This window comes from Vidua macroura, chromosome 1 (genome assembly GCF_024509145.1).
Source record: "Vidua macroura isolate BioBank_ID:100142 chromosome 1, ASM2450914v1, whole genome shotgun sequence".
Classification (NCBI taxonomy): domain Eukaryota; kingdom Metazoa; phylum Chordata; class Aves; order Passeriformes; family Viduidae; genus Vidua; species Vidua macroura.
Window position 1 is genome coordinate 35574192 of NC_071571.1, and position 18992 is coordinate 35593183.

The 18992-nt window shown below is 39.3% G+C and overlaps 1 protein-coding gene across 5 annotated transcripts; it reads right to left on the reverse strand.

Annotated features, from left to right (window-relative positions):
- Window positions 1-1617: 1617 nt before the first annotated feature.
- Window positions 1618-17140, reverse strand: DAZL (deleted in azoospermia like). 5 transcript variants are annotated; one of them, XM_053978871.1, is made up of 12 exons: window positions 16006-16091; window positions 14494-14667; window positions 14144-14278; window positions 13741-13832; window positions 12314-12365; window positions 8007-8073; window positions 7526-7659; window positions 6100-6192; window positions 5283-5339; window positions 4128-4229; window positions 3286-3384; window positions 1618-2539 (listed from the first exon to the last, which is right to left on the reverse strand). In XM_053978871.1, exons 3-12 carry the CDS (start codon window positions 14261-14263, stop codon window positions 2486-2488), a joined length of 870 nt encoding a protein of 289 aa, XP_053834846.1. In that variant the 5' UTR covers window positions 14264-14278; window positions 14494-14667; window positions 16006-16091; the 3' UTR covers window positions 1618-2485. The 5 variants fall into 5 exon arrangements, with proteins under 5 accessions (XP_053834846.1, XP_053834766.1, XP_053834690.1 ...); XM_053978791.1 differs by lacking the exons at window positions 14494-14667; window positions 16006-16091 and adding an exon at window positions 16840-17140; XM_053978715.1 differs by lacking the exon at window positions 14494-14667 and having other exon boundaries at window positions 6100-6180; window positions 16006-16131.
- Between the last annotated feature and the right edge of the window lie 1852 nt (window positions 17141-18992).

Here is an 18992-nt window from a genome sequence, read left to right on the forward strand (position 1 = left end):
AATAGCAATTAAATGCAAGTATTGTATTTTTCTATCTTGTCTAAGCAATTAGTTTCTTTTGACAAAGAGCTGTCTTTAAATATTTAAAGTAAAACCAAAGCTTTTTTTTGAGTCTCTCACAGAATGTACATACTGTGTGCAAGCAAATGCAGATGCACAAGGACTGACTACTGACTGCTAGTTCACAGTTAACATGGTCCACTTGATTTGAGAATACAAGGGGTACAAATTTGCAAAATGCTCCAACTATGCACAGATTTTGGAAATGCCTTCAATCACAGCAGTATTAAAGAGATGTTTCAATTTTCTGAATGCAACAGAAAAGAGATGTACTTATTGGTTTTGTGTTATGCTTTATGTTACATGCTACAGGGTGCTTTAAAAGAACACTAAAAATGCATGGGTTGTTCTACAGGTAAGCAGCTAGCAGAACCAGCACAACATGATCTAATGGAAGAAAAAATAAATTATATTCATAAGGCCTTGGCTGTTCCCCTGTGATAAAACCTCTCAGCATTCTTGTAAGACTCTAGTACCATTTCAAGTGCACTGTACAATCAACTTATGCACAGGATCATGTGGTGAGCAACACTTGGTCAAATAAACAGAAAACGTGTACTCTATATAGGTATCTTCTGGTTTAATCTCTTCTTTTGGTGGTGGGACTCTTCAATGAGACAGCTATGCATAGGGCCCTTTGTATTTTCTAAGAGATACAGCAGAAAGCCTCAGGTAAGGTCTGGGGCAACCAAGCCAACCTAAATCAAGCCCAAAAAAATCTGCATTTGCGAAGGAACAACTACCTTTTATCAATAAACTGACATCACAGCTCTCAAAGCACATGCAGGCTGTTTAGATACTGAAAGTTGGAAAGGACACGGTCCTCATTCAATACCAGAAAAACCCTTACAAAAAAAAGCTGCTAACACAGAAGTTAAGCACAATCAAGCCACTATCTTTAAAACAGTCTGAAAAAAACCATGGCAAATCTGTATCATGGGAACACTTAATACCATCTTCAGTAACACGAAGAATGAGTAGAGAAACTGGTATGGGCTTTGCTTTTTCCAGGTTAATTTATGCTATCAGAACATTGGTACAAAGCTGCATAAAGTGGCTCAAAAAAAAAAATCATCATCGTTCTCCCCACCTTCCTTCATTAAATGTTCATCCAGAACGCTCCCGAGGAGCAATCCTTGGACATTTGCTCTAGCCATATTCCCTTACATATCCAGTTCCCTTCTACATATTTCACCAAACATGTATTTCTGGCCAAGTCTTTGCCTAGCCATTAAACTTTCAGGAAATTTGAAGCTGAACATGCAGTCCTAAATAGCCTCAAATATACATCCTTAACAAGACAGGCATAGTTTTTCTTTTATTGTCTGGAGAGATTGAGGTGCTTGAGTAGAAGGAAAAAAAGCAAGCTACGACCCAGCACATAAAAAGACATTCTCTCTTCTCAATTCTACTCTTTTGAAGCTTCAGCTAGTATCTACATAAAATGAAGGTTTGTTACTATAGATTTATAGTGGAAATTTCACAGAGTAGTACATTTTTAGTGGCTTTAACAAGTTATTATTTAGATTTGTTACACCAGAAATTTAGGAAACCAAGGCAAAGTAAAAATTTATTTCACTGTTTCACAATACACACCTAAAATCTACATGATTATTAAAACAGTCATACACATTCTTTGATTAACAGTTTGCATCACATAACAAAGGTTTATATAAGTGCAGTATTTTCTCAGAAGTTTAAAATACAGGTATTGCTAAGATTTTTCAAGTAAAAAACCTTGTATTGGCTGACTGAGTGTCCAATACAGATAACATTCTTGCATTTTAAGTTACATACAGGAATTTTAGGATTCTCTTCATTACTTACCCAAAAATAATAGTGATGCTCAAGACTGCAGGTACATAGACTGTCATCAATGAACATAATCACATTGATTATGTCGTCTAAAGGCAAGCAGAACTTACAGGGCTTCAGCTCAGTTACAACTTATCTTCTTTTGCACTGATTTAAAAGCTCAGTCTTAAAATGCATTCGCTTGGGCAAATAATTACTTCCATTTTTAAACTGCAGGAGTTAACTGGTCAATATGAGGCAAATTTTAGTTAATGAAAAACTATGTGTTAACAAAAAACAACGTGTAATATGCAAACTGTACCTTAAAGCTCAGAGAAAAATCCACATAAAGGAAACATATAAACTCTCTAACATTCCAGTCAGTTATCAGGGGAAGCACACAAACAGTAACACTGAAGTTTGTCAACTCTTACAACTTCAACTTCAAACTACTCAAGCAACAACAACAGTATCAAAAACAGGTAGAACATGAGTACAAACATAACTTGAAGTAACTTTGAGAAATGTTACATTCTGTATTGCTAATTGAACTGTAGTACCATCTGTACTGCTAAATTGAACTGTAGTACCATCAAGTTAATTAATTTAGATTCTTTGAAGTCTTTGCTGATCAAATGGCTTTGTGTACTGTCTTTCCTTTTCTGAAGTGGTATGTCTTACCCTCCTGGGATGGGATAGAAGAGAGGACAACAAAATAAAATTCAATTAATCAGAATAAAGCAACCAAAGTTTCATGAAAACTATCTCCAGATACCCTGTACTCTATTCACCCCTCTCCAAAACTGAGAAAACACAGCTTCTGCATTCCCGTTTCAGAGTACACCTGTCTAGTTCACATCTGTTATTTTACAAAAAGGAAGCAAGGTCTTAGAAATGAATAATCTGAAATTAATACATGGCTTGGAATGTAATCAGAGATTACAAATCTACAAAGACTGAACACATACAGCAAAAAAAAAAAAAAATGACAACCAGCTACCAACCTGGACTACGATTTATTAGTTAAAGCAGAGACAAAGCATAACTGGCCAGCATCCACAGTAGCTACCTCACTATACAGACTATCAAGGCTTAAACTCAACATCCTCTGTCCAAACTAGGGTGTAATCTACTATTTTCAGCCATGTCACTGAGAAATTACTAGCCAGACTTATGCTCTAATTGTTCATTAGTTGACAGTTCAGCATTTTTATGCTGTCCTGATTAAATCCACTGAATCCAATTTCAGCACTTCTTTCCACCATTAAGCAACTGAGAGCCAAACCCACACATCTCAGAGCATGTACAAGGAAGAAAAAATTCAAGTGGCATTCACAGATATGAATTGCTTCATCTTTATGGTATCCTGTAGGTAACACACTGAAGGTCAGCTATGTTTCAGGGATATAATTTTTTATTTTCACTACATACCTTTACATTGTTGTCTTGTGATACAAAGTCATTTGTCAGCTGGTTCTCAGGATTAGACAGACAGGATAATACTGTTTGCATGCCCCTGTCCACAGACTTCTGAAATACAGTTATAGGTGCATATATAGTTATAGGTTATTTTCTTAGTTAGGGCATTACTAGCTGGCAATGCCAGTGTGTCACAGGGTTTACTTGGAAATCAGGATTCCTCAATTGCCTTGTGTTCCCTGAGATACTTGTAATTTTTTTGTCCTCCCCAATCTTTTAAAATTACTAACTCATCCCCCTTCAGTGTTACAGCATAACAATTCTAATCAGTGACATGCCAGTTCTCTTGTGGATGAGGCTGACAGCTGAAAAATGAAATTTCTCCTTTAGAAAACTGAATTCAGAGCAAACTGTTCACTAAATTGGGGCCATCTTCCACAAAACAGTGAGAAAGGGAGAAAGTTACCAACTCAAATATTTGAAGCTTAAAATAAATCTACCTAAGACAGCAGGCAGTGCTATTGAATCTGCTTTTTTAGTATCTGTAATTTCCCCTGGAATTTCCATAGATTAGGCAAAGTCTTGTCAGTAGACTTGATCAGGTAGAACACACTTTAGCCAGCCCTCAGCACTGCAAACAAGCACTAACAATTTCAAGGAAATGTGAGACTTCTGAAGTTGTACACAGAAATCAGATACGTAGGACTTAACAACAGGCTGAAAGGAGCAACCATAACCTTGATTTCTAGGATATCTGTCCAAGACTCTTGACAAAGCTACATAACCCTCATGTGCAAATTTCTGGGAATGGCATTTATGATTAAAGAACATTAAAGTTTTGAGAAAGCACTTACTTTTTGTGGGCTGCTAGGCAACTGCGTGGGCTCTGGAACAGCACATTCCATCTGTATAAATCCTGGATCCTCAGAGCCATGATAGTTCACTGAAGTATACACCTATAGAGTTTTTAAGTATTACAATGTTTCAGTAACACTGGAAAAACATGCAGTTATGGTGTCACTGATCCTCATCTATTTGTAAACTGTGCCAACTTTATCTTTACAGTTTTGGTAAGTTTCATAAGTAGGAGAAATACTGTATCATGATCTGTTTTACTAAGACAGTTAAGAATGATACTTAAAGTTGCTTAACTGAGATAGTTCTAGAACAGTTGTCTGCCCCTACAATCAAGCTGTTAACATTTAACAAGGAAACCCCCATGTACGCCTACTCTTAAAAATATTTTGGCCTGCTACCATTGAATTGTAAAGTGATACACTATGGCTGTATCACATTCATGGATGTTACTAAAAAAACTATTTCAAGCCAATAGTGTAATCAGTACTTCAATGACTTCTGACAGCTTTCAGAAAAAGAATGCCATTGACAAGAAAATTATATATTACAGCTTTTAAACACTTAATCAAAACTGAAGTCCATAAATATACCTAATTATACAAAAACACCCAGAGGGCACGTTTAAATTCTGACATTGTAAACAAATACAGAGTATTTTTTCCCCTTTCTCACAGGCATTACTCGCATTAAGTCACAGAAAACAAGTAATTTTTTTAGAAGCCAGCAGCACCATCTACAGTTTGTAGCAGCCTGGGAAAATTTTTAAAACCTACTAGGAGGAACCAAAAAATTCATGAGTATTTGCAAAGAACATGGAGACTTTAAACTTTAAAAAATTCTACATCAGGTCAACTTATTTTTCCTTCAACTTTTCCTAAAAAACCAACACCATTTTATTTAAAATTCCAGTGTTCTGTGACTAGAACATGTAGTTCTAGTGCCAAAAGCAGACAGATCTGTTCCACCAGGTAACTCAAAAAAGCACATCAGTAGAAATTCTGAACAACTACATACTCTTATCAGCAATTACAGATTTTTGTAGACCAGATTACACAGATCCAGACAACAAAGACTTTTTTTTAAGTATCAAGCTGTAAAAACAATGTGCTAATTAAGAAGATAGTTTCAGAAGCTTAACTTTGTAGACTTACCGGAGCTGGAGGTATTACGTAATTCCTTGGCTCTCCAGCAAGCCACTGTGGTTGAGCCTTAAACAAAAATTGGACAAGAACCACCTTTTACTCAATTTCCAACACAGACAAGTAACTGCTCTGTAGAAGCCACTGTTTATAGGATGTTTCACAAAACAATTAGTTAATACATAGTCTCACATCCAGCAAGATACCTTATTTTATTCAACTATCACCTTCTCACTCCAAGTTAAAGAAAAATTTAAAATATTTCTAAGTATTAGGAAATAAGGGAAACCAAATACCTACATTGAAAAAAAATCTCAAGCCTCTAGCTGCTTCCGGTTACTCCTAGTTTAACATCGGTAACAGGACTTAGCCACACACTTCACTTGTGAGTTCAAACTACACTATCAGCTAAGCACCTTCTCTGACATTTTTTAGTGCAAGAGCACATCCCCTCCCCTCTATATTCATCAAACATTGTATCATCTGATAAGATTCTGATTCCAAGTACCTAACATCCCACACTACAGCATGTACAAATGCAAAGTACTCCCACAAGTGCTACCAATTCACGCACTTTTTTCTAATTTGAAAGTTGTTTAATCACAGTATATTTAAGAAAAAAAAATGAAACTATAAAAAGAAAAGAGTATGCAAAGTTATAAAATAGTGATGAAAAATATTGAGTTTTTGCTTTGGTAGCTGTGAAGAACTGAAGGAAAATAGATTTCAAAGAATGAGAAGCACAGAAAGCTCAGACTTCAGTTAACACTTCATTCCAGCTTTGTCAGGTATCCAATAGCCTTTCTGCTTCTACTAAAACTTTACATACCTGATAGTTGTAAGCCGGTTGATATCCTATGGGAACTTGCTGCTTTAGCAGTACAGCTGGTGATGAACTGTATGGATAGGGCTGCAAATAAAGCTTTTTTTTTTTAAAAAAAAAAACCACAAGTTTGAAGCAAGATACAAGTATGATATTTGTAGAGGTATTAGCCAGAAGCACATTTTTAGAAGTTACACTGTTATTTCAATTCCTGTGCAGACTAGACTCACTATTTAAAATCAACCCTTAGATTTCCCACAGGGCTTGCTTCAGCACTTCAGCCACTAATAGCATCTATAAAGTGAGATTCCAAGTCTCATATCTAAAAATCCCATTTCTGCTTGTAACTGATCTTTTAAGTAATTTCAGAAGTGCAAGTCATGCCATAAACTTTGAGAAGCAGATCTAGTCTGTCTGCAGATCACTCTGAAGGATCAGTTTCTAGGAGGCAAAGGAAGCTAAGTACTCCAATTAAGACAACTTCCTAGTATTTCTTTCCTTAAAGTACTCTGACACAGTGTTAGCCTGGAACCTTCTCAGATTCTTCAGAGAATAGTTAAAGGCACATTCCAGTATTTAAGACAATTCATTAATATATAACATTAATTAATAATATAATATAAATTAATTAATAACATTAATAAACTAAGAAGAATCAGCAAGAATACTATTATCAAGCTCTCTGCCTTGCAAGAAAGTATTTCTGCAAGTTTGTTCTTCCTCTTTGCTTAAGATATACAAAACAGGATCAGACTGTAGTCAGTACTGCCCCCATCATACAGGCTAATGCAGTAAGAGAGCCTGATCTGGTTCACTCACAGCACAGGACTCATATGCAGGCCACAAGCAGTGTACCCACACCTCAGAAGCAATGCTCATCTGAAGTACCAGTACAGTGATGTCCTGCAGGCAATACTGTGCTGGGCACAGCTATTAACAGCAGATGCTGTAACACAGTGCTCTTGTAACACAACAGCAGTTTTAAAATCAAGGATATGTTTGGCCAGGAGAAGAGAAAAGCACATGAGATAAGTTCTAATCACACTCCTGGTTTACAAAAATACATTTTAAATTTCATACTTTATTCTAAAGCAGGACAGCAACACGCTAAATATCTGGATAAATTTAATTTGTGAACTGCAGTTGTGACAGGCAATAATAATCTACCCTTCACTTTGAACAGTTCTCATTCTTAAATGGTATCTCCCTCTTGTTTTCTAACAAGTTAATATCACTGAATCAATTTTTCAAGGTTGCTGGCATTCCTTTGAAGTGGTTTGAAGTTGGGTGCTTCTTACTGGGGAAGGCAATATGAAAACAGGCAGGTAATATCAGATTGGAATCTCAATACACACTCCAAAAGTTCATACATGCTTGCACCTTCAAAAAATATTTCATTATGATTCGAAATCCATGTCAGGAGCGGTCTTACCTGAACATACGGTGTTACTGGGTTCATGGCAGCTGGAGGCTGCACATATGTCTCCATACTCTGATTACCCCATACACTCTGGAACTGCGGTGGAGGAGGACCAAGAACTATTTGTCTGGGATGCACACAGGAATCTTGTTTTGAAAAAGATAAAAAATAGTATTACGACATTACTACGTGTATTTCATTAAGAATCTGAATTCAAGCTGGAAAAAAACCTTAAGGATTTTGAGTCTCAAATTTAACTCAGTATTAACTATATTGTACTGTGCTACCAACCTCACTCATTAAAAAAACATCATACAAGTGAGGTCACAGAAGTCAGAACCCAGGTTTAACTGAAATATACATACTGCATCAGATAAAAAGTATTTGCAAGGATAATGACATATCATTAAGGAAAAAACCCTGTTATATTATATATATAATATATATATATTATAAACCTGCAATATGAACAAATTTATTTAGATATACTTACTTAAGTTTTGTTGTTTTCTGATTGCTGGCCCCAGTTTCAGCTTTTTACCATGGAAGTTGATTTGTGACTGAAAGAGAGGTTATTCTCTGTAAGCTGGGAATCAGCAAGGTGAGAGTTTTGTGGGATTTTAAAGAGAATGGATTCTGCTTCTACACCACAGTACATCAACTCTCATAAAAGGTCAACAGCCTCCAGTCTCCTCTCTCAACACCATATGCCTTTTTCCTCTGATTTCCTGCGGTACCCTCAGCTCAGCTATCTGCCTACTCACCAACCCTCCAAAATTATGTATCACTTGCCCTAATAGTAACATGCACTACTCGAATTTGCAACTATGTATCAGTGACTGCTAAGCCCTGCAGTTTTATACATACAGGTTTTAACTATTGCTGTCTCAGTGAGAGTACTACTGGAGAGTGAAACAGTCTAAGGTTTCTAGTGAAAGATTTTTGGTTTAGCCCTATTAGCACAATTTTGGTACCAAGTATTAAAGTCAGTATTGGATGCAGACAGTCTGGCTAGATTCTCTATCACATGCAACTCCACAGAAGTGCCTGCTTCAGAAGAAAATACATGGTTTTTCAATTTTCTCCCACTTCTGCTAAAGGAAGTGCTTTCAACAGGCAACAGCAACTGTATTGTTGCCTGTAAAATAAGAAGAAATATAATGATAAAAAAAACTTGCTCATTCTAATTTCTATCAGTACGAGAAGATGATTCAACAGATATATGGGGGTGAAAAAAGATGCAATAACCTGATTAGTTTGACAGGTGGATATTTTTTGATTTGTCTTTTTTTCAGGGTAAAAAGTGCCTTGGTTGATTTGGGGCATTTTTAAATTAATTCTGGAATCCTGTTGTGCCAAAATCACGCAACTACCTTTTCCACCTCAACAATGAGAAATCCTGGGAGACAGGCCTCCCCTCTAAACAAAAGACAACTTTCCATTCTGAACTGCAAACAGGTTCATGCTGGACCAGAATGCAGTTACAGACCTAAAGCAGAAGAAAAACACTGTCAAGGCTGAACAAGGCTACAAAGCCTTGTTGAACAGGAGGATGAACACAGGCACCAAGAGTAATTTTAGTTAGAGAGGTTCTATCATGTTGATTTACAGAAAGCACTGTGACCACTCAGTACACATTAGACCTGAAGTGATTTAGTGCAGTAGCCATTGCTTATAATTGGAGCTCTACAGCACCCATGTTAATTTCTTCCTTTCTTCAATCCCCTCCAAAAGCCAACAGATTCTATCTGAACGTGCTTCTTCTTGGCATGGCAGGAATTTGTACTGCCTGCAGACCTCAAATGTGCACTGAAAAGAAAATCCACGATATGCCTCTGGGTCTTCCAAGACCTCCGGTATACAAACTCACATCAGTAAGTACTGTATCAATAGAGGAACACTGCAGGCTCCAGTTTTGAAGAAGCACACACAGAAAATCAGTGATGTACATGGCTCAAATGTCAATGCTATTCAAGAGGTCTCCACAGAAATCATTACCTCAGAGAAAGCATTCCACACTGATGTGACATAACAAAAGTAATCCACAGTAAAAAGAAAAAGGTGCTCTCAGATGAAGTCTGTTGCTCAGTACAGCAGTCACTGTATATTTTTGTCATCATAGCATCAAGTAACAGCAAGCTTTTAAAATCTTTTGGTGAGGATCAAGGATCTCCTGCTGGGGTTTCATTACTCTCCATTTTATTCAAACATGCTCTCTTCCCACTTACAGAGCTGTATGGCCAGTAAACACATCTGCACATCACAGAACACTGCATTTGTGCCTGGCACATCCATCTGGATTTGTCTTTCTGATCTACTTCCCTAAGAGCTTCAGAAGCAAATGAGAGACTGTTCATCCTCCAGAGATACAGGAGTTTTCTAAGGCAAAGACTTCAAAGAGGCAAGTATTTCAATACATGTTATTTTCACAGTTACTGTATTCAGTAACTGGAAGAAAGAGGGAAAATAAAAAGCTTTGTCTGTGGTTTGTGACTGGCCCTAGTCTATGAGAAGAACCAAGTACCCGACTCGCTTATAAGCGCCGAGATTTAAAATTTCTCTGGTACCAAACTCCCAAGATCAGAAGGGTTGTAACCCTTCTGATGTAAGTTCGGACCACTTCATTACCTGTGTTAGCTACAGGAAAACTATATGGTGACAGTGCTGTGGTTTAACATAGTTTGGTTTTTAGTTAAGGAAAAAAAAACACTAGCTACAGAAGTGATTACCTGTAAGGACTCTGGCAGCTTCCTTCAGACCTGACAAAACCAATCAGCTGGCTAATTTTCAATATTGACACCCTGTTAAACCACTTAAGAAAGCTGAACGCACCTCTGTGAAATCACATTTAAAAACTAACAAACCACGGGAAAAACTCTTGCTTCCAGCCTTTGAACTCCGGCCGGGCCAGGCCTCGCTCCACTGCACAGCCAGGTTGGCAGATTCTGCCGCCACCGAGTTCCAACCACAGCCTGGCCCCTCTCTGGCTGTGAGCTGCTGAGCCACCCTGTTGGCACCGTGGAAAAATCATGTGGCTAAGAACAGAGGTGGCCCTGCAGCCCCGCAGCTGGAATTAACTGCAGCAAGGGCCCAAAAGCAGCCATGCAGCCAGAGCGGCTGCTGCCCAGCAGAGATCACATGACCATCTGCAGGCCTGGCCTCCCATGGCATGGCAGGAGAGGCTCCTCTCCCTAAATGAACTGAAGAAAAGATTTTAGAAGTGATAAGCTGACTGAAAATACCAAATTCATCTCTTCACGTTGTCAGTAGGAAAAGAAAGAAGAGTTGGGGGGGAGGAAAAGTGTTCTGAAGGTTTATTCTGATTTCTTGTTATTTTTCTTTTAGTCCTGTTAATAAAGTTTTCTTTATACCCTTTAAAGTTTTGAGCCTGCTTTGCTCTCCTCCTAATCTTTATCTCACAGCAGAAAATAAGTAAATAATTCTAGTGGATGTGCTGGTGTTTGGCCAGCACTAGACCCACTACACACATGAACACCCACAGCACAATCTAGAAGGCTTAGAAAATACTTGCACTCCAAGTAGCATCCAAATGCACAAATACTGCTAGAGAAACCTATTTCAACTACTGAGACATAAGTAAAAAATTAATACTGTCTTCCATGATACTGATACTCCTATGCCCTAGGTAACCCAAAATGTTATTGTACTTCATCTATCTGTGCCCAAAATTGTTACTGTCTCTTAAGACCCTGGAGCCAGAAAACACAACCATGGGGCAGAGCGGGGCAAGTGCCCCAGTCTTTTGAAAGTTCAAAGCAGAGAGCTCTCTCTCTCTCGCCTTGTGGTCTTTGCTCAAGACAGAGGCTCTGCTCTGGGGCTTTTCCCTGCTTCTCTTTTGTTTCTCTCTTGCATCTTGGACTGGCTCAAGGTGAATTCTGTGACTGCCTGTCTGCAGCCACCACGGAGCAGCCCTGCAGAAGTGAAGGCAGAGCCGCCCCAGCCCAGCTGCCTGGCCTTGCCTGGCTGTCTGCAACCAAGGAAGGCAAATCCCTCTGCGAGTTCTAGCTCTTGACCAAGTACCAGCTCCTGAAGAGTGCCAGCTGCATTCATCAATGAAGAGGTAAGAAGGGGGAGGGCTGTCACCATTTTCCCCTTGTCTTTGGAACTATACGGTTGGTCTGCTGCAGAGGCCACCATTTGGGGAGAGGTGTCACTCCACCATTTCAAGTTTCTCGTTGTTCCCTGGGGGTCCAGGAGAATTCAGCAACTTTGTAACTAGTGACTATTACTGTTATTTTTTTGCCTCTTGCAATTTCCTTCTTTATTACCAAACTGTTATTTTTTCCACTTATATTTATCCATATTTGTTTCTCCTTATTGGTGGAAAAGGATTGGTTAACCAAAAGGAGACATTACTCATTTTAGAGTGTCCCACTTTAATTATCTTAAATCAAGAGATCCCAATAACTAAATGTCTACATTTCTGCCAAAAGCAAAAGGGTTTCATGACAATCATCCACTACAAAAAGCAAGCAGCCAAACACACTTAATGCTTTCAAGCGCATAAATAAATGAGAGCAATCAGAAACAAAACCACAGGAGATGTTCGACCACACTGGGCTAAAAACTAATCAGCTGAAAACTAATTTGCTTCTTATTTAAGCAAATACATAAAGACTTTACCACCACTACACATTTTAGAAAGTTTATCTTTTGGGCAGTCCTAGACTTTCTGTGTCCTAACTTACTTACTCTACAGGGTACATAACATGGCTTCCACAAACTTGTCTCTAGCCTTCAAACCTCAGCTTCTTAGAGTAATTTGGACAAAGAGCTTACCTCAACTATCTTTTGAACATCCACATTGTCCAGGAAAGACACAAATCCATACCTAAAAAGGAAGAACAGACTACTCAGTAATAATCAAATCAGTTTCATTTGATTATTAGCCAAATTCTTTTGAACAAGACCAGCTCACAATGTGCCAGGTACACTATACTACACATCAAAATTATCAACTAGGACATTAGTTTATTATTCAGCCTAAAAATGTATTTACTGCTAACTAGCAGTATCTATTATGGAGCCAAATGAAAGAAACTAAATGCCAGACTTTAGAATAACGTGAAAGAGAAATAAGGGTTATTTTTTCATTTTAGCTACTCAAAAGGAGTACTGCTGTTAGTATTAGCAGCTCAGAAAGTTAAAAATTTAAATAAGATCTGACTTATCTTTAAATTTTGTATTTACTACAGAGGTCTGGATGACAGTAGGCATTACAGGAACACTAACACCAGTGAGAGGGAAACAATTCTTGAAGAGGTTTTTCAATTTATTCCACTGCATCCCTAGTTTATCTGATCTATACAATTAAGATTATTTCAGAGCATTATAGTAACAATTGCATCCCATTAATGGAATAAGTCAAATCATTATCAATACTTGTAACATACACTGGCTAATTGCACAGCAGGGTTCACTTTGCAGACTAGCAAGGGATATGAGAAAATTAATTTTATTTCCAGCTCTTCCCCTGCTACATATGCTGAAGAAAAAGATGTGACATTCTAGGGGATCTAAGCATAGAATCTAAGAAAAACTGGGCTGGAAGGAACTTCAAGAGGGTACATCTTCTCATCTGAAGGGATAACCTCAAAACTGGGATGGCTTCCCCAGAACTCAACAGGGTAAGGTCCTTCATCTTATTTAAGGGTTTCACCACAGTAATCCATAACTCTTCTATATATACAAAGGGAAATTTCCCTTGTTTCACCTTTGTTCACATACTTTCACTCTTCACCCAAACAAGTTTGGGCTGTTTTACTCTAGAACTTATCCACAAGTTACAGGAGAGGGCAGAGCCACTGCAATGAATAAGCCATCTTAATTCTCTTAATCATCCTGAACTGTCACCAGATTTTTAACTACTCTAGCCAACAGAACAGTCTTACAAAAGAATTGACTGTGTAAGCATCACATGAGTTAGGCTTTGTTTCCAATGGCTGAGTGACAGTCAGCTTCTTTTCCCCGAACGGAAAGACTGAAGTCAGAAAATTAATGCTATTCTTTGTAAGATTATACAGATTTAGTTGGGGGCAGTATAGATGTACTAGTTTCACAGTCTTAACTCACCACAACAGAAAGCTGCAGCTAGTATTAAAGCTTATACATGTGAAGTGTGTTGCTAAGTATCTGCGCATATCACCTATTACAGAATGCTATCCACATAAGCAGCAACTTAAAACAACTACTCATATTCTACCCACCCCTTTGAAACACCAGTTCTGTCAGTGATGACCTTCACCTCCTTCACAGTACCATATTGTTCAAAGACACTCCGAATTTCTGCTTCGTTCATCTACAAGAAAACAAGGTCTTAAACATCTTCAAAAACATTCAAGTGCTTAGAACTGATTTAAAGCAGAGTGCCATTTTTTAAACCTATTTTCCACTACCATAAGAACTAAAGGTTAGTTTTGGAATACATGTTCCAGAAATCACCCATAACATTTCAATACCTTCAAGACTGTCAAATGCACACACACAAAGAAAAAAAAAAAAAACAACCCCACCACCACAAAGTAGTAAAAAAATCCACATTAGAACAGGAGCAAAATTTCCACTGATGTACCCTATATCCATGTTAAACAACTAGAAGTGTATACATACCCTTATGTCAATTCCACCAACAAAGACTGTGTTTGGCATGATTTTTCCTTCTGGTAAAACATAGCCCTGACTGACTGCTGCTGAATAGGCACTGCTCTCTGGGGCGCTTGAACGCTGCATCTCCACATGCGCTGCCTAAAAAATTTAAACAAAAATACTTACTTTAGTCAACTAGATTACATTTTAAGACATCAGAATGCCTGCACCTTCCTATAGATATAGCAGGGGATGAGGAATTTCAATAGCACAAATGGACCATTCATTGGTTCTAACACTTCTCAGTTCAAATTAAACTGGCTCTACAAAATCTGGCAGGAAGATTAACATGAAGTGAGCAGTTTGTCACCCACCTGGTATTCTGCTTTTGTTTGGCTGCATACTCAGCTAAAGGGCATTTGAACTGAAATCTGAGATGGCAACTCCTCAAGCTGACCTAACTGTTGCTTCTACTTCTTTCTTTCTGGATGTGTCAGTGAACCAAGCTAGAAGTGGTATTCACTTTGTTGTGCAAGTTCTTGGCAGCCCTAAAACAGGAAATGGCTCTCAGCAGAGGTGCCCAGCAAGCACCAGCACCAGCTGAAGGAAGCTGGTAGCCACAGACACTGCTGGTAACCACAGATGCTGCTGGTACACCCGTCACACATGGCCTTGGCCACCATGGAAGTGCAGTGTTAGTGTCTCACACTAATGACGCAGAATTTTCAAAGAAAATTAACTTATTTAACACTCTCACACATTATGTACCTGAAAGAAAGAATAAACAGACTACTTAGGCATTCTGGCAAGCTGGGCAACATCAAAAATAAGATGAATACACATATTTCCTAGAACTTGAAAAGGAGATGAAAAAGGCACAGTGGTAAAATTCTCCTAGAACAAAAAGAAAGAAAATCTCCCTCCAAAGCTACTTTTCAAGTCCTCAGTACTATGATGGAAAACGTTTGCCAATTCAAAAAAATTACTGTCTTATCTAAACCCAAATAATTTTACCAACATAGCACTACACAAATGACTGTTCTACATACACGATGCACTCACACTGCTGCTGAAACAGTGTCCAAAGCCTAAACCACCTCAAGTTTTTAGGTGGGAAATCCTTCCCATGATGGGATTGTCTATACTGGAATTACAGCATCAACTGAAGTGACTCATCCCTTTAAAATTACTCTGAAAGAAGTCTTAATTTGTCTTATCTCATGAAGTAGCTCTGAAATAAAATTTCCAGATGTCACGAATATTAGGCTTTATTCAGTTTTTCAGCTTATCTGAATTAAAAGGTAGTTTTTTTTCAAAAGGTAGTTTTTTTTCTTCTCTCATCAAAATATAAAATTAATCTGTTTGCCCTCTATTATTCCTGCAAACATGAAGTTTAAATTGATGAGGGGAAACTGGTATAAAGGTCCTCCTTACAGTAGTCGGGAGACTAGTTAAGAGTTTTGGCAAAAGAAAAGGTGGAAAAGGACGATTGCTGGGCTAGGTGGAGGAAATACCTGCTTACCCATCCACGTGTGTTACAAACATCACTCAGTTTTATGCTAATCCAGGAGAGAAAAACGCTCACTTTATTTTGGCCACACAAGCCCATGATTTCTCAGGCTTCTCCCTGGCCTCAGCACATTCTGTTTAAAGTAAGCATTAGTCTTTTCTTTTTTTCCAAATTGAAACATTTAAACCCCGTGACCTACGTCCCGCTGCGCGGACACTGAGCGCAGTCTCCACGACAGCGCCAGTGCCTGAGGGAAGAACACGGCTGGCGCCGCAGCCTTCCCGCTGGGCACTAAGTGGAGCCCTCGGCCCAGCACTGCACGGTAGGCACAACTTCTCCTGTATTAAAAAAAAAATTAAAAGCCCTACCACCTTACTCGTATAGTGCTTGAAGGGTCAGCGCTACAGTCGCAAATCACGTTTCTCAAACAGAAAGAACAAACAGCAAGCAGCATGTTGGTGCAAGCCGAGGAGCCCGCAGCACACCGGGCGACGCCGGGTCTTGGCTCTGGCCGGGGGGGGAGAGCGGGGGGGGGAACGCAGGACCTCGGGCAGGCGAGGAGCCGCTCGTGTGCCGCCGCCATTTTACATCCTCACACCTCGGCTGCCCAGCGCCGACGGGGCGTGGGCAGGAAGGTTTGGCGCTCAGGACAATGAAAGCTGCTCGCAAGCCCCAGACAAAGCATCCTGCCGGACCCTAGGCGCACCGGGTACACCGCCACGGGAAGGCGGAGGGGCGCCCGCCCAGCCGTGAGGGACGGCGCTATTTTAGCACCGTCACAAAATGGCCGCTCGAGGGTGTGAAGCGTGTTCCGACGCCAAGCCTCCCGCAGACCGTAACGCCGACAGCTCCGAGCCAGAGGTTCCCCTGCACAAGCCCCCGGCCTTCAATTGCGGTATTCTATTCCCTCCTTCACCTTAGCTGCTCGCCTCGTAAGGTTTTAAAATCCTCAAGACAGTTATAATGCTAGTAGCTCTCAGGGGTTCAGCCCCGTCACCGCGTTACAAGCGGACACTGCTCCAGCTGAGAGAATTCCCACTTCTCACCCCAAAAACGACCCGAAGAAGTTACTACTCCACTCCCCGCTCCGCTGCCCGCTGGCGGTCCCTCCTCAAAGCACATCACCCAGCAGAAGCCCGCCCGGCGGCTCGGCATTCAAACACCCCCTACCCCACTGCCCCAGCACAGCTCCCCTTCGGCGTTCACTCACCATCACTCACTAGAGCTGAGGCTGCGCTCACACACTTAAAAAAAAATAAAGGTTTTCAAACAAAACCTATATGAACTTTTTTGAGAAAGCTAAGCGCTGACGGTCGGTTCTCCTCGGTCACAAAGCTGAATTCCCGACGTCGATAAAAGCCGGTCCGAGGTAATCCCGTTCTCCTTAAATAGCCCCTTTGGGGGATGGGACAGAAGAGGCCACACCCTCCCTCCTCTCTTCGCACTCGTCGTACCCCCCCACCGGCTTGCCACATGGCGCCTGTCCCTTGCTGTCTGAGTTTTAGAAGACAAAGGATCGAGAATACTGTGGCGTTTCTGGGTTTTTTTTTTTGTTTGTTTGTTTTTGTTTTTTGTTTTTTTTTTTTTTTTTGAGGCGGCGAATTAGGCGACTATCATTTGTGGCATTGCACAGGAAGTTGCTGTTGAGTGCATGGCAGCAGCAGCACCTGCCGTTTTGACAAGAGCTTGTACTTCGCTTGTGGAAGTTTTGAGAATGCTGTGTTATTGAAGAGGTTTTAACACACTTTGAGGCAAAAGCTCAAAGTAGCTCTCTTATTAATGTTGTCACAAACCAATGCTATATAGCTGTGCTAGAGTAATCGGTCTCCATTACTCTGTGCTGAATTCCAGCTTTTTGCCCAATCACCAGTGGGCCAAGGCCTTTCTAGAAGGAAATCTCTCTGTAAGCCCTCCTGGTTCTACAGGAATAAGATGGGATTTGGAAATTAGTTTTAAATAGCTGTTTGCCACTAGTATCAAATGTTTAGAACAGATACTGATTTTAGAAAGTTCCAGGGAGAGGGGAATCTTATGAACATCTCACCAAAATTAACCCAACCTCTGACTGGACTAGGTTCATAAGATGTTTAATTTATGGTTTGCTTTTTTAGGGTTTGTTTGTTTGTGTTTGGGGTTTTTGTGTTTTGGGGGTTGTTTATGTTTTGGGGGTTTTGGTTTTTTTGTTGTTTTTTTTTTTTTTTTTTGGTTATAGCAAAGACATACAAGTGATCCTTGTAAAGGATGAAAAATTGAAGTAGAAAACAAAACTGATGGAGTGTATTTAACATGTAAGATGGTTTTTCCAATCAAATTTTATGTCTTCTAAAGAGTCAATTTTTTAATCAGTTTTCAGATGCCTTTTCCAGATGTTATCTTAATAATCCAAAGTAGACTGCTTCACTGGATTTACATGGGACCCAGAGCTGGTTTAGGTAATAGCAATAACAAAGCCCTGATCATATAAATGTGTTTATGTTACCTATAGCAGAGATTTTGTTAAATCTGATGGGGTTACAATATTATCTAAAGGTAAGCATATGCCTGAGCTTTCATGCAGCTAATGCCCACTTACTTAAATGACAGGCATGCTGTACAATACTTTATCAGATCTTATTTGAAATGGCTGAGACTTTGAAAATGGTCCCCAACAATGAGGGGAAAATAATACATAGTATTTACTTTGGTATAATGGATTCATATTTGACCTTAAGGGTGGCAACAAGTGAGGCTGTTCTGAGTTTTTTGTACTGGGTTTGGGTCAGGCTTGTGTCCTGTTTTCCTTAACTAGGCATTAGCTTCTTAAACTGAAGAAGATCTGTGGCTTAAAACAAAGGAGAAAGTAATTTATTTTCTGCTGCCAATACACAAATTTCAAAAGGAGTGGAGGAAGTGGAGTAGGAAATTACTGTCTTAGCTTGTTTTATCAATACTGCTATTACAATGGTTAATGCTCAATAGATTTATTTGTTAAATGCACTAAGTAGCAGATGAAGAAACAAATTTTATATTCTGCTACACCATGTAGTACTTACCACTTGAATACACCAATTTTTTTTTTGTTTTGTTTCATTTTTCCTCTTTAATTAGGGCATTGGTAAATCAATTAATTTAGTAAAGCAGAGTAATTCAGGGAGAGCCTCTGGCTTAGGATCTGATAGGCTGCAGTGGGTGAGAATTCTACAAAAAATGTAATGAAAAATTACCAGTCTGATTACAGATAGTAGAGGTTGCATCTTGAAATTTAATACACCTAAGTACAGGACTATGTGCTTTAAAAGTCAGGTTAGGTTTAGTCTTCCTAGAAGTAGACTTAAAAGTGAATAGCAAGAGTATCATATAGCATTTGAATTTTTGTAGCATTTC